The following is a 15,514-nucleotide window of genomic DNA, read 5'->3' as shown; positions in this document are numbered from 1 at the left end:
GCAAAACAATAACAAGTGCTCTTTTGTGCTTTTTAAATGTCGTGTTAGATAACCAGATAGCACATCAGGCAAACTGTGTGGAAATTTGAAGCAGCCACAAAGGAAAATGTGTGGTTATTGAAATCAATGCAAATTTACTGTGGGGCTCATCTCCGGTCTAAATGTGTGCTGAGGTTTGATGCATGTGGGGTTGATTTCATAATGATGTACACCACAAGCTGGACTGACTACATGCTGTTTTATTGACTGAAGTGTAATGTGAATGAAACGCTTGCTTACTGAGTATTTACAACTAGTGCGAGCTAGAGCACCACATTTCCTGTTATCTTTCATAACAAAGACATATTATACAACTGAATTGAACCACAAGTCACACCACAGAAATGTCAAGTGTATGTAAATGCTTTTAATAGATAAAAGTTGAAATTTGATCTACCTCATAAAAGTTGAAATTTGATCTACCACTAAATAGGGACTTGTAGGGCATTGATCACAGAGGCTATTCAATTCAGTTCAATTCAAGTTTATTTATATAGCGCTTTTCATAATGTGTATTGTTTCAAAGCAGCTTTACATGGGGAAACAGGAAAAACAGAAAAGTTAAAACACAGCACAGTGCATGGTATTTATACAACGAGTAAGATCATTCTAATAAATAATATCTAATTTCTAATCAAATAAATAAATGAATGTGTAACTTTGTAAGGCTACTGTGTAACTTTAGGGATGAGTGCAGAAATACATACTTGAAATTATAATTCACAAAGACATTTTCTCTTCTTCCTACAGTTTTATACATGTGAATGACTGAAATGAAAACGGCCTTTGTTTATGGAAATTTCAATGCAAAATGAATATTGCTTCTGCATTCCATGTGATGATGCAGAGATTTCATTAAAAAAAAAAAACACTTACAGTCATAAAAAGGAAAATAGTTAATATTATATATTTTACAAGTCATCACATCACATTGTCTGTGAGATGATTTTGAAATATTCTAATTATATATTTTACTGGTTGAAACTCATTACAACAGTCTTACAATAAAATGTGAACTAGTCTATTATCTACTAAACATGAAAGGTCAAAGGAATAAGCTTCACCATTTATGACCGAAACCAAATTTGCACACAGGTGTAGAATGAAGATTTTCATGTGGCTTTATCATCCAAGTAGCAGTAGAGATAAATGGCCAAGGCCATCGCTGCCAACTAGTAAAGAACAATACATTATCCTTGTCAATGTGGATGACAGTCATATAGGAACATTTAAATCAGACTATGAGCATTAAAAATAATGATGCCCTTCATTGATGCTTGTGCAAAACATGTAATGCGGTAATTTATTCTACTGTATATCCTAAAAGGTTTCGTTTAATTTGAAATCATGTCAAATGCCAAAATATATATATTTTTTGGTTATTGAAACAATTTATTGGATGTGTTGTGTTTACCTCAATGGCCGTGACTCCAATTGCCACGGCACTAACAAGGTTGATGTTCATCTGGACGCCACTAACTATTTTTTTATAACATCCCTGGGAACAAAACCAATATCAGAAAAAAGTGAGGGAAATTGCATCCAATAACCACATATTTGCATGACTAAAGTGCTTCTGGAATTTTTGCCCTGGAATTATTTTACATTTTCAGGTCATTTTCACCATTGTATAGTTTCTCACCACGACGTGACTGAAAAAGGCGTTTTCCTCAACACATGGATACCCTGCAGGGGTTCTGCAGCAGGTTGGAGGGTAAAGACGACCATTTTGCTCATAGAAGTAAGATTCAGAAAAGTCTGTGTAGTTGTTGAAGCCACAGCATCTTAACTGTTACACACAACAGAAAGACACGTATTTCAATTGTAATTCAATTCACAAACAGCTTTCTAAACATTAGATATAGACATAAGATAGGTGTGTTCCAGTGATGTGTGAGACACTGATAGTAAATGTAGCACTTAGATACAGTTAATATATCACGTTTTTAATATAAGGTATGATCTAAAACATTTTACAGAAAGTAAATTTCTGTTGAACATACCTTAAAGTTTTACATAAACGTGAAAACTTTAATTGTCCAGAAAAAAAGAGAGTTTATTGAACTTTTTGTAGTTGTGTTATATTGGGGCAGATTGTCACAATATACTAAAACATTTCACAAAAAGTCAATTTCTGTTATAGCACATACCTTAAGGTTTTAAATATGAAAATTATGACATTAATTGTTCAGAAAGGAAGTTTATTGAACACATGTTCACTTTTTGTACTACACTCAAAAGATTATTGTTGGTGGTTGTTTGTTTAACTTGATCAATATAGTTTGATCTAGCATAGTATGTGTTTCTTGTTCAACACAATTTAAATGTGTAACACTGAGATAAATAGGCGATTCTTTGACATAACTTGTTCCATTTGTGTTGGGACAAACTGAATCATTTTCATGGACTAACTGAAACTACACAGTGGACTCAGTTCACAGCATGCATTGCACTTATATGACTGGATTTAAATAGTACATTTCAAAATGAATTGTATGTGTGTTTTTGTCCAGGATGAAAAACTCTTCCTGAATGTTAAAATTCATAAGATTTTCTGTTGTCTGTGATTTTTGAGGGGTTACCATAGTGGTAAAGGTTAAAGTTTTTACTTAGGTTGTGGACGAGCACATTCATACCACTTTGGCATGTATGCAGCCTTACTTAGTGAATATATACTCTGAAAATGGTCATGCAATACACTATCTGTTGCCATTACATCTTGCTTACATCACTGCAGCATTCAAATGTAATTGGCTCAACACAACTTAATTACATTCAGCTGAAATCAAATAAAATAAGTTGGTCAACTTAAAGTGGGTGAATTGTACGGACAACTAAAACTTAAATTCGAATAAATCAATCCAATTGAGTGGAAATAAGCGTCATAATAAGATGAAGTTAATAAATTTTTTGAGTGTACTGGGGCAAGTTGTCACAATAAAATCTGCTATTAAACAGGCATTTTAATTAGATTTAAACAGTAAAATGATTATGAAACAAAACGATTAAATCGCAGACATGAAAAAGGGAACATTTCGGATTTCTAACCCCTAATTCGAAAACCCTAGGTCATTTTATCCTCCACAAAAAAATAACATCATCATATTCTCAAAATAGCTTTCATGATAAATGAACACAAGTTCTCTTTATAACGACATTTTTTATGACAGTTTTTTTCGATTGCTATCACACAATTCATATAACAATTCACCATGTTCTGACAACAAAAAACACATTCTCAGAACAATACACCAACTTGTTCCTACCCCACACAAAAACAGCCTCATTTTGCAAAGGTTTAACAATGCAATGTTCTCATTCAGAAAACACAAACACGCAATATAATGAACTGAAGTGTCAAGATGTAAACTCTGATAGCACACATTTATCCATCAGCAAACATTCAGTGGCAAAACCGATGCCACACCAATCAGAATCTCAGGATAATATCAATAGGAGCACAGGTGATTGTGCCTCCTAGAATCATCTAGTGGGCTTTATAATACTTACTGTAAACATAATCACGTACACAATTTATATGAGAGAAATTTCACTATTCTGTGTCAAGTAAACTGTAGCACGTGTACACCCTTTTTTACCAGTTCTGTATTTTTGCAGAAAATACGGAATACTCTTACGAAATTGGGCCAAGGGTGCAGAGGACGGCATATTTTTTTTACAATGCCTCCTATTTACGCTTCACTGTATTGTTTCCTTTATCTTCTCTGTAAGTCGCTTAGGATAAAAGCATCTGCTAAATGCCTGACTGAACATGTTATTTGTGCAGTTGTGTACTGTATTGTGTTGCATGACCATTTCATATTGTTCTTGGGTTTTTTTAACATTTCTTGTCTTGTAAGATCATCTTCATCTACTTACAGTTTTCTTTCCCTAAAGCTCATTCTTGCACTTTGCTCTATGTCCACTCTTTTATGTTGTATTTTTCTAATAAACACAAAGCTATCAAATTATTCTTGAATCCCAGTAAGAGATTTTAGTAACAGTATTTTGAATTGATCTCATCAGTGTCTAAGACTATGTTGTATAGTGTAGGTGTTTTTAAGGGCTTGTGTGTCATATCTGGAGAGAAAGTTTGGTTTTTCAGCACGTTTGAATGGTTTTGAGAAGAGAGCTTGATTTTGACCTGAAAATTGGATGTTTGGGGAATTGGGTGAGAAGTTATGGATTTGTGTTCAGAGTTTTGAGAATACGAGGCATAATTTCAAGAAATGTGTTTGAGAATCGAGAAAAACTGTAATCACAGGTTGGGTCAAACAGTCATGTTTTAACATATTGCTCCCGGTCTCCCATATATGTTTGATCTGTAAAGTCCTTTGAATGGTCTTCATTATCCTGTCAAGTTTCCGCTATTCTATTAAGTAACCTAATTTTCACATTTACTTAACTGATTTCAGACTACTTTTAGCCAGGAAATTTGACATGACGGATGAATGCTATTTGACCACATACTGAAGCGCCTGAGGCCCAATCGATATGCACTGATGTTTTTCCTGTAAAGCAGATGAGCATGCATGTATTGGGTTAGCTATGGCTTACTGTTGTCATGGTTGAGTTCCACAAGTCTGTGAACACTTCTTCTTTTCCATACTTCTTCAATACAGGTAAGGCCCAGTTCCTTAAGATTTCCTTAGTCTTTTGAAAATCACAAAGGTTGGGACAGAAGAACAGACACACAAAAGAATTTAGAAAAGGATTTTTTTCTAATATATTCATAACGTTTAGCCATAGGCTGTATTTTAATAAAGAGAATGTGCGTTAAATATGTGTGATACAATGTACAAAATCCTGTAATTTATTCCTGTAATCTGTTTTATATCAGATTTTTGAAATACAGGAACCATTGTCAAATTACACCCAAAAAAATTCAAGAAAAACATTCAAAACATGCAACGTTACGTGAAAAATATATATTTTGCGGTATTTTCCTGGCGCACCAGCAGACAGAAAATTTTAGGTTTTACTGTAAATACTGAATACTGTAAAAAACCTGCAACTTCACAAGAAAAACATGAAAAAGATGTAATTTTACGTGAAAAAGTATTATACATTATTTTTCTGGGTCCTCGGCTCATTTACTTTGTGTATAAACTAATGGACTGATGGTGAACGTGCTTTGTAAAGTCTAATGTACATTGTGTTGTATGCTTTAAGTCTACCTCTTAGTAGGAATTTGATTAATAAACCCAAATTAGTTTAAGTCTCACAATTACACTGTTGCTATGTGTGTGGGTTGGGAGAACGTGCGGTCAGCAATGGTATTCAGCACAGCACGTCTGTGGAAATGTGCAGACAAAAACACAATTTAAAGTGTCCCCCCTCCCACCTACAGAGCAAGGGAAGGAACACAGATCAGTAGAGTTATTACATGCCAGCTAATCCATCAACGTCTGCAACAATTCCCTCACAATCTTGACAGGACAAAGCATTGCCAGCCAAAAGACCGAGGGCTAATTGCTGATCTGAGAACAGTATGTACTAAACTGAACTGAATTTGTGATATCCAAAGAGATAAATTAAAACAAAGTACATTTAGTGTTTTCTTTTTAATAAGATTTTATTTCATTTAAACAGTGGCAATGTTATTGCCAAATAATCCCCAAATTAAATCAAAATCTTATTAAAACCGGAAAGATTGTATATTATGTTGTGCAATTGCACATTAAAAATGTTTCCCGTAATTGGTGATTTTGTAACTATTCACGCAATAATGTACACGTGTAATACCGTTCTATTTCATATTGTGTGATTGTTTTGACTTCACAAAGCCTATTTCATATCAATATGGGGCAGCCGCTCTAAGACTTGTACATGAATTATTGAAACACCATTTTATTTTGTCATGATAATAAATAAATAAATAAATAGATGAATGTGTGATAGTGACAAACAGCACATTAAATGGGCATTTACATGCCTAATGTTCCCCTGAACGATTTAGTCGATCTATAATTCACAGGATTGGCCTACACTCTTTCTTCCTAGTGGTTCCCCAGTAGCATTAACCTCACTAGCTTGGTGATGAAGTACCGTGTTTCATGCAGATAGCCGTATATATGACTCTTCATCAACAAACTGATTTTCTGCTTGCATTAAGACCTTAAAGGTCATTTTAATTTTGAGTTTAACCACAATTACCAAACATCACAAATACAGTTTGTAAGGTTTCATGTATGGGTGATTTAGGCCCTGCGAACTCAAAAACCTTGTATCATGTATCACTTTTCATTTTTAATTCAACACAAATTTCAATTAATATATATTTTTCATTATTATATAAATATATAATTTAATATATATAATTTCCTCCACATTTATTTCCACCCAGTGTTCGAATTGTGTACCAGCCCTCAAAATTCACTGTAAAAAATATGCTGTGGTTATGCAGATAGTTGCGAGCAACTTACTGTAGATTTATATTTATCTAATTTATTGGCAACAGTTTGTTCAAAAATAAATGAACTCTAAACATTAACAAGTCTTTATTTTTACCGAAAAAAAACTGTAAAATAGCAGCCTCAAGCAAAGCGTTCTTGGAACCAGAAATCTTCGTCAACCTTTTTCTTTTTTTCATAATTTTTGTTCCCAGAAGGCTTTGCATGAGGCTGTTATTTTATAGTTTTTCCTGTAAAGATTAAGATCTGTTAATGTTTAATGTTCACTTATCTTTGAATAAACTGTTGCCAGTAAATTACACAAATGTAAATCTACAGTTAACTGCTTACAAACTGCTGCCAGTAATACTGTTATTTCAAAAGTTTTTTTATAGTGTATTGATGGAAATGCCAGAACAAGCATCAATCACATGATAGTTTGGACCACAGAATTGCTTTTTGTAAAATCTCTTTAATTTATTGATAACAATAGGAATAACACTTTTTTCAAATGTATGATAACATTTTTCTTACTAATTGAGATTTTCCTTTTATTTTCCTTTATTTATTTATTTTCTTGTCCTTTGATTCTTGTTCTTTATATTATTGTAATACAGTGCTGTTCCCTTTTTTAATATTTATAAAAAAATCCTTTTAGCTAGTGAGGGTGAGACGCGTCAAAGTCGACGGTGACTATCTGTACAGTGCTGCCAAACCAGTCACCGTATGCAGAAGTGAATAAGCACTTTAAACGTGATTCAACTCCTGAAAATGTGGATCAAGTACATGAAAATAATACCTATGAACCGATACAGAATAAGAAAAACTAATGTCATTGCTTTGGGCGAAGTCGGAGCTCATGTTTGCAGAATGGAGCGTGAAATAATCTCTGGGGAAATTAAGACAAATAATAGACAATATTGTTTAGTTTTAGTGTGATAATTTTACAAAAAATATTTTTGTTTTGTTTTTAGTACTCTAGTTTCAATGATAAACCAGGGGACGTCAAGTTCAATATTTTAGACCTTAGGGGCACTTTAAAGTCAACATGCAATCAAACAGGAAATCCTAAGCGTTATACACTGTGTTGCAGTGATTATTATAAATGATTTATACGTGCACACCATTATTTTTTTAATCAATTTGCATTTGTAATGTTTAATCAAAAACGTTAAGCTCCTCTCCCCCTCTAAACAACAACTCTTCACCACATGACGTCAGCAACAAAAATGAAGAAGGACTATACTGACATGCCCAATGGCCAGGCATTTTTAGCCCTACCCCGCTGGCCCAATTTACAACAAACCAATCAAAACAGGAATTGCAAAATAAAGCCAATATTCGAGCCCCCCCTCAATTCGAACCCTGTTTCCACCAAAGTTTTGATTCTGCACTTATGGAAACTGTATTTATTATTTAATAAACATTACTGTATTTCTGTATTACTTAATGTCTTAAGCAACTTTTTTCTAAGAGCTACATGTTTTGTATCTTGTCACAGACAACTTGTAAAAATATATATTAGATTTCAAATATAGCCCATGAATTGATAGACATTTTGTATTTGTGTAAAAAGTGATTTCATTGTTATATTATACAATATTATGTTGTAATATATTATGTTAATATAATTATAATAATAATACAATCAAATTGTTTTTCCTAACAATCCGCACCCAGGCAAATGGTAAAACAATATAATGCTTAAAAGTTAACTGCTTTAATGTGTATAACCTTCTTGCAGCACAACGATTCATTGAAAACATGGTCTTTTTTATGCAAATTAACCCGTGGGACCAAAAAGGGTCAGAACACTTTGATTGTATCATTAAATACATATTTGAAATGAGTAAAAATCTATACAATCATATCTTCTTATACAGTATGGGCTTTCATATGTATTAAATGAGATTGCTGAAATCAATTTTATAATTTGCCCTAAAAGGCCTTTGTGTTTTTTAATTAAATGGCATTATTCGCCTAACATGCCCTCCATAACTCATTCATAGTTGTTGTAATTATTATACATTTCACTAAATGGGTGGAACTCTATATGTAAATAGCCTGTTTTGCATATAAAATGCCTAACCGTCAATATTGTAGTGCGATAAATTGCTCAAAGTAAGAGTGCTGGCATAGTGCCTGAGGCAATCTGGGAGTTATTAAGTGGGTAAATGTGCTGGAGCCATTGCAAACCCCCCTAATTTAATGATGGTCAGAGTATGATGTGAATTTACATGCAGAGAGAGAGAGAGAGAGAGAGAGAGAGAGAGAGAGAGAGAGTTTGGTTTGTCATTGGTGCAAGACTTACATCACTGGAATAGACCAGGGCAACTATCCCGGCTGCCATCTCAGAAATGAAAATGATCATGATGATGGAAAAGAACTGATTGAGACACAGATGGAGAGAGAGAAAGAGATTGCATTTTGGTATAATGAGAGGGAATGTATATTTAGGTTGAGACACAATGTTTGAGGTCACATGAAAATGCTATTTCTATCAAAAGGAAAATTGAAAAAGCACATATTTTAATTAAGTACACAAGCAAAATGTTATGTTCATATTGCATATGATATTAATGAAGTATAAAAGGAATGAGATTTACCATTATAAGAAGACATTTGCTCTCTTTTTGAGCTCCACAGCATCCCAGTATGCCTAACAGAACCATAACCGATCCCAAACAGATGAAGAAGACTGGAACATTGGCATGCTTTGTGTAATTTGTCATAAACGGTACCAAAAATTTGATAAAGGAACTTCCATCAATAAGCACCCACGTCCCTATAGCAACCAGAGATGCACCTCCCACCTGCCAAAACATTTAGTTTTTTTTACTTTAACAAATTCAGTACAAAATTGCAAAATGATGGGCTAAATCTTAATACTTAGAATTTAGCTAACATTATTTCCTGATATATAAAAAACAGAGGTGGACAGCTGTGAAGAAATTTTACTCATTAGTACATTTTCAAGTCTGCACTTTTTATCAGTGTGTTTTAAACAGATTTTTTTTTACTTTCCTACATTTTGAAGCATACAAACTTACTCCGCATTTAATAAATATACATGTAATGTTTTACCTTTAATACCTACATTAAAAACAAGCACTTTGACTCAAAAATGTTACTTGAGTGTAAAGAAAGTCCTACATTCTTGTGTACTTAATTATAAAAAGTTAAAAGTATGAGACTGCATATGCTTTATATTATATTCTGTTTGAAGTCTAGTCTACTTGGCAACATTAATTCATGATCTACTCATTGCATTTTGTTGTCTGAAATGATACCCTACATGTATTTCCCATGGCCAGAATGTATACCTGAGTTATTATAAATATTAACCATAAATTGTATCTATAGGTCATTTATCAATAGCTCAATAAGAAGCCATTATTGGCCTCAAGTCTGCATCATTATGTGCTTGACTGTTCATTTATGTCCTCCAAGACTCTTCCCAGACAAGTTTAGTTAGGGATCTCCAGAGACAGTGACGAACACAAAATCCCATTCTCATATCTTCTGATCTTTCAAAGAGCTTTGAAAGCAAGCATGATCTTACCAAGAATGAAATGCGTCCAATTAGATATGAAAAGGTCTAAGCTCTAAAACACATGTTCCCATATGAAGGTGATTTAGATTCATGGGTGGACTGATGTCAGTATGATAATTCACAGCTGATGCCGTAACCGTATCTGAATCCATATATATTCTGTCAGACACATGACGGCTGTCAGTGCTGCTCATATCCAACTCCGCTGGCAGACAGCTAAACGCAAAGCACTCTATACTCCATTCCCTCAGCGTTTATGACGTCCAGGAGAGAATTATTTTCATTTTGTCTTTTGCTTCCATTGAGCTTTTGGAATTGTCTATATGTTTTAGCAGTCTAACTGTCTGCTTTTGGTAATGGATACGCCTCTCAGGAAATAATTTGTGACAGGCATATTACCTTCAACTTGTTGTCTCCAAACATTTCTCCCTGCCTGCCATAATTAATAATGGTGTTGAATTTTTTATGATTAATCCTTTGATGAAATGCTATGTGTTGGGGACGGGGTGTCAAAAAAAGATGCACCTGAAGAGATTACATGGAAATCGGGTTATGCGTAAGGGGAAACTGAGGAAATGAAAGGGCATGCCCTATGGGTGTGGGAAAAACGTATTAGACTCGGGGGTAGGAAAAGGGGAGGAATTCGATGACAATAGAAATAGGGGCATCACAGAGGCCACGATGCAGGAGCGGTAGAGAAAAGGGGATATAGGCGACTGCTGAATAAAAATGTTGAGTTGAATACCCTATTCAAGCTGAAAAATGAGCAAATTTCTGGCCTATAGAAAATATCTAATATAAACTTTCTCACTTAATTCAGGTGGAAAATTAGTCATCACAATGAGGCTTTGATTTGCAGGCTGGTCAAAACCAGTTGCAGGCAATCTGAGTAAAAAAACTAACTTGGTTTATTCCGCGATCACATTAGACTTTGAGCATGCAAAATTCGGTCGGACGGTGCTGCGGAAATGGGCGAGAGCGATTCCTAAATCTTTTAATTTTCTGTACTGAGAGGTCAAGTTGTGAGGCTGTGATCTTCTATTGGTCTCACACATTCACGTGACGCGAATTTGCAGGTCAGAGTACACCAAACTTGAACTTTGCTATGCAGCGAAATGAGAAATATCTTCGGGCGGGCATGCGCAAATCATAAAAAAGGGTGTCAGGTACCCCCAGTAAGTTTCCAGTTTGCGTTTGGGCAGTGTCTAATAATATAACTTTTTACATTTTATTTAATTTATGTTAATATTAAGTTGTATTTTTTTACTTTATAATAATTGTAATAAAAAAACGATTAGTTGAATTTTGTTGTATGTCCATTTTATTAAATAAACAATTTGTTTTAGTTTTGACGCATTTACACTACCTGTAAGGTACATTGATCTTAAGCGGTTGAGCTTGGTAACGCAGTCTAAAGTCAAAATATTGGAGATCCAAGTTTAGCCAAAGTAAAGTTTACTAAAGCTTTACTTAATCTGAAGTAAAGTTGGGGTCACAAGAGTGTGAATCCACCATATAAGTATTCCAAAGGAATCCAAGGGGTCAAAATGCCTTCAGAGTTTAAGTGAAAAGACAGGTGTATAAACAATTCAAATTCATTGCATATTTTGTGAAATTTTAACCACAATAAATCCTTAAAATCACAACATTAAAATGTGGTCAAAGTCCGTAATTTTATAATCTCATTCATGAGTTTTCACATGTCTTTTTAAATGTTATTTCTTTAAACATGAAATAACCAATGAGATTAATTTACAGTTGCGTCACCACATATAGTACAATTTTGGATGTTTTATAAAAATCTTTGTATGTATTTATCCGAAGTAATGACATCCTATACAAATGGGAGGGCAAGAGCGATGACAAGAGGGCGAGTACATTTTTAGCAATTATTGAATGGTCGAATACTGCAAACGTGTGAAGGAAATGTAACGCTTCTTACCATATTTGGAACATCAGGTTCCAAAGCAATTGTACTGACAAGTACCCATAACTTACTTGTAAAGTCTACATTAAGGCGGTCTTAGTCAAATCATACCAAGAACTGACCTAGATTTGTGGGGGTGTGGTTACACTGGCTTTTTTAGGCAGGTCTGGGTGAGCATTCGCTTTAAGATAGAATGCATCTTTTGTTGCTACACTTACATTTTTACAACTTATTTAACACCAAAGAAACAGAAAGGATAGACAAGCTGCGCCTGCCCAATAAAGTTTACATTTCTGAATAGATTTCAGTCGTTTATCTGTGTGGATTAAAAAAAATGATTTATTGAAATAATTGATATGGTTAGGCTTGGATAATAATCATAAGGAAGTGTGTCAAAAATGCCACAAGGAACTGTAAACTATCCAGCCACTAGAGAGCACTAGTTTAGCGCATTTTAGCGTTGCGCTCCAGGTCAGAACTTGTACTCTTTTTGCAGTCAGTTTGCTTACTATTATAATAATAATGGGTAAAAGAATCCAGCTTGACTCTAAAATAGATTTCAGATATAAAATATATTCCTTTAAAGCTCTTGGTAAACAGGTACTGCAGTAAACATTTATGTGATATGCGTGATATTGTAAAACAAATAATAGGGTAGGCTACTTCCTTGCAATATAAGTGTTATGACAATTCAATAGGAGTATAAGTATAGTAAAAATAGTAAAACCCCACTATTTTAAATTGTGCTTATATATTAAATTGATTGATCTTAAAATTGGTTGAGAAATGTAAATGTTCATCCAGAAAAGAACCAAGCTCCTTTATTCACATATATGTGTTTATAGGGGAGTTTTACCAGGACTAATATGACGCACCACTGACGTACAATCCAGCGGCCAATGTCCATCTAGTTTTAGTTCCAACGGGGTATATGCACACAGAGCGATGATGTCCTTCCCCTAAAATCTCTCCCAGCTCTGTTACAATCCGCCGTTTTCTTACTAAACTCATCGATCTCACTTGGTGAAAAATCCCCTTAGTGCTATGAGAGCGGAAGTGACCTAGCTGGCAGCGATTTTAGCAGAAGTAAGTCATCGTCCCATGTGCATAATACCCTATTGCCAAACAGATCCCTAATCTTATGTCATTGATTGAAACAGAGCAATATTTTATCATCAGCACTTGGTCAGTATTTAGAAGTTGACACGGTTTGAAATCTTGTTTATTCTAGCAACCTATATAATGCCAATTTGCAGTCAGTCTTATAACATATAAAATATGATTAAGGCCATAACAAAAAAATCTGTTTTCAACCTAACATAATGACTGAAATATAGCACACACCATATTAATAAGGTTCTCTAATGTTCCTCTTTCTCCCCTTTGTTCAAGTACCTGCAGCATTAAAACCTTCAAGCGACTGAATGTGTTCTCATCAATTTAAACTCTTGCAAGCTTAAGCTGTCAAACAAAGTGGTAAACCCAACATTCTGTGAGCAATAATGAGATGAAACTGGTTGCATATGAGCAAGTGTTATTGCCTTAGTCACATTCGCACTTAGTGTTATTATCAAGGCTACCACGATGCAGCGAAATAGTTTCAAATGGATTCCTCAGCTATCAGCTTGCATTTGCTCAATTTATGTGTTTACGGTGTGTGTGTTCCTTTGTAAAGAGGAGAAAACAAATTATCTGTTGCTCATTTGCAGGCAGGATAAATCTATTTCATTCTTTACACCTCACATAAAAGTCCCTAAACCAATAAATAAAAATGCAATTATTCTCTCCCTCCATGTATGCGTTTAAAGAGGAAAAAACATACTTACCAAAATAAGCAGGTTGATCACAACCATCGTAAATTTGGCAAATGTGAAGCAGCCCATTTTAAACTGTAAAATAAATAGATAGATAAATCAGTGAAAAAGCATATAGATATTATCTAAAACATACACACAGAGGTTTGCTTGTAGACTTCTAATGTTATAAAACAAAGCCAATTAAACAACTATTTTGCTAAAACGTTACCACGCAAATCTTATGTACTAATACATTTAAATTATACATGATTTTGTTAACAAGTTTTCACTAAAATATATTTAAGTCTAATTTTTTCTCTAGATTAAAAGAAACCAACCTGTTTTCGTGCTGGAGTGCATTAGAAGTAATGGAGTTGAATTGAGTCATAAAATGAGCAATAGTAGTGAGTGAGGAGAGGAATATGAGAGAGAGAATGAGAGGGAAATACAGAGGTAGAGATGTGCTCAGGTGAGATGGGTGTGGTTAGGACATAAAATTGCAGGTAAAGAGTGCTTAATGTGTCTCATGTGTCAAACGACTGACATTGATCTAACATTACAGCTGTTTAAAAGACCTTTTTCATGATACTTTTTCACCCCAAAATTTTACGTTCGTCATCATTTACTCACCCTTGAGTTGTTTCAAATCGGTATAAATTTCTTTGTTCTGATGAACACAGAGAAAGATATTTTGAAGAATGTAGGAAAACAAACAGTTCTGGGGCACCTTTGACTACCATTGTAATTTTTCCTACTGTAGTAGTCAATGGTGGCCAAGAACTGTTCGGTTGCAAGCATTATTTCAAATATCTTTCTCTGTTTTCAACCAAACAAAGAAATTTACACAGGTTTGTAACAACTAGAGAGCAAATAATTTATAATATAATTTTCATTTTTAGATGAACTACATCTTTAACATGAATACAGTCAAATGTCTTCCACACATATACAGTGTTACAAAAAACAGAACTGTATCTGCCCTATAATGATTAATAGTGATTTGATTGACCAATCCATACATTAAATGCAACATCATCAGGTTTGTAAAAGACTTTCATGGTTTAATTATGAAAAATGACGTCCTCTAACATTTCAAGATCATATAGTCTCCACAGACAAAAGCGCAAGGAAAACATAAGATAGCTTTAATGGATGGTAGGTTTAGATTTACTACCTATCAGGTGTTTATGTACGGATCCCCTACTTTCCTTTGTGTGTTTTTCTCTGTTGTTTTCCTTTGTTCTTTCGTCCTCAAGCGCCTGTTTGTGCCAATAGAGGGCAGTATTGCAGTACCAAGGCTCTTGGTTCTCAAGGCTTTAATAGTATCTTAGATACCTGGAGATGATTGATGGTCCCTTAGTGGAGGAAAATGTCTTTCTTTGTCCAGTTTCCAACATAAGAAACAAAACAAAGAGATAATGAAATCACCTCCGCAAATGGTTCTGAAGATCAAGCTGTGTCCTGCAGCGCTCGTAGGTCAGAATATAGGCACATCCTTTTGTGTTGGACATATATTAAGTATGCAGCTGCATGCTTTTCTGGAGGGTAAAGTTGTTGCCCGTAGTGTGCAGGTCAGGGTGGTATATTCTATACATACCTTCATTCTCACTCAGATTGTGTTATGCATTGCATGCTATTTTATTCTCCCCGGTTATTCTTTCTTTCTTTCTTTCTTTCTTTCTTTCTTTCAAACGCCTTGCAGGTATAGAAATTACACAAAGAACAAAATTGATAGATTGCCTTGTGCCACCTTGCCAGAGTTAAACACATATCAGCACCAGCCCTTCGTAATATTACTTTAATGGTC

At 34.3% G+C, this 15,514-nt stretch overlaps 1 protein-coding gene across 1 annotated transcript; it reads right to left on the bottom strand.

The window, feature by feature from the left end:
- Positions 1-1,151: 1,151 nt before the first annotated feature.
- On the bottom strand, positions 1,152-13,794 carry LOC130425004 (tetraspanin-1). The gene is made up of 7 exons (XM_056751032.1): positions 13,738-13,794; positions 9,038-9,244; positions 8,743-8,817; positions 4,597-4,692; positions 1,682-1,828; positions 1,454-1,537; positions 1,152-1,211 (listed from the first exon to the last, which is right to left on the bottom strand). The coding sequence occupies exons 1-7, from the start codon at positions 13,792-13,794 to the stop codon at positions 1,152-1,154; spliced, it is 726 nt and encodes a 241-aa protein (XP_056607010.1).
- Between the last annotated feature and the right edge of the window lie 1,720 nt (positions 13,795-15,514).

Source organism: Triplophysa dalaica, chromosome 6 (genome assembly GCF_015846415.1).
Source record: "Triplophysa dalaica isolate WHDGS20190420 chromosome 6, ASM1584641v1, whole genome shotgun sequence".
Lineage (NCBI taxonomy): Eukaryota > Metazoa > Chordata > Actinopteri > Cypriniformes > Nemacheilidae > Triplophysa > Triplophysa dalaica.
Note: the sequence above shows the minus strand (reverse complement) of the source record. Positions and strands in the feature narration are given on the sequence as shown.

Coding starts and splice junctions, on each gene's coding strand:
- LOC130425004 (XM_056751032.1), bottom strand. CDS start 13,794: ATGGGCTGCTTCACATTTGCCAAATTTACGATGGTTGTGATCAACCTG. Junction 9,245..13,737: donor TGATCAACCTGCTTATTTTG/GTAAGTATGTTT, acceptor ATGTTTTGGCAG/GTGGGAGGTGCATCTCTGGT. Junction 4,693..8,742: donor CCCTGGTCTATTCCAGTGAT/GTAAGTCTTGCA, acceptor GATTTTCAAAAG/ACTAAGGAAATCTTAAGGAA.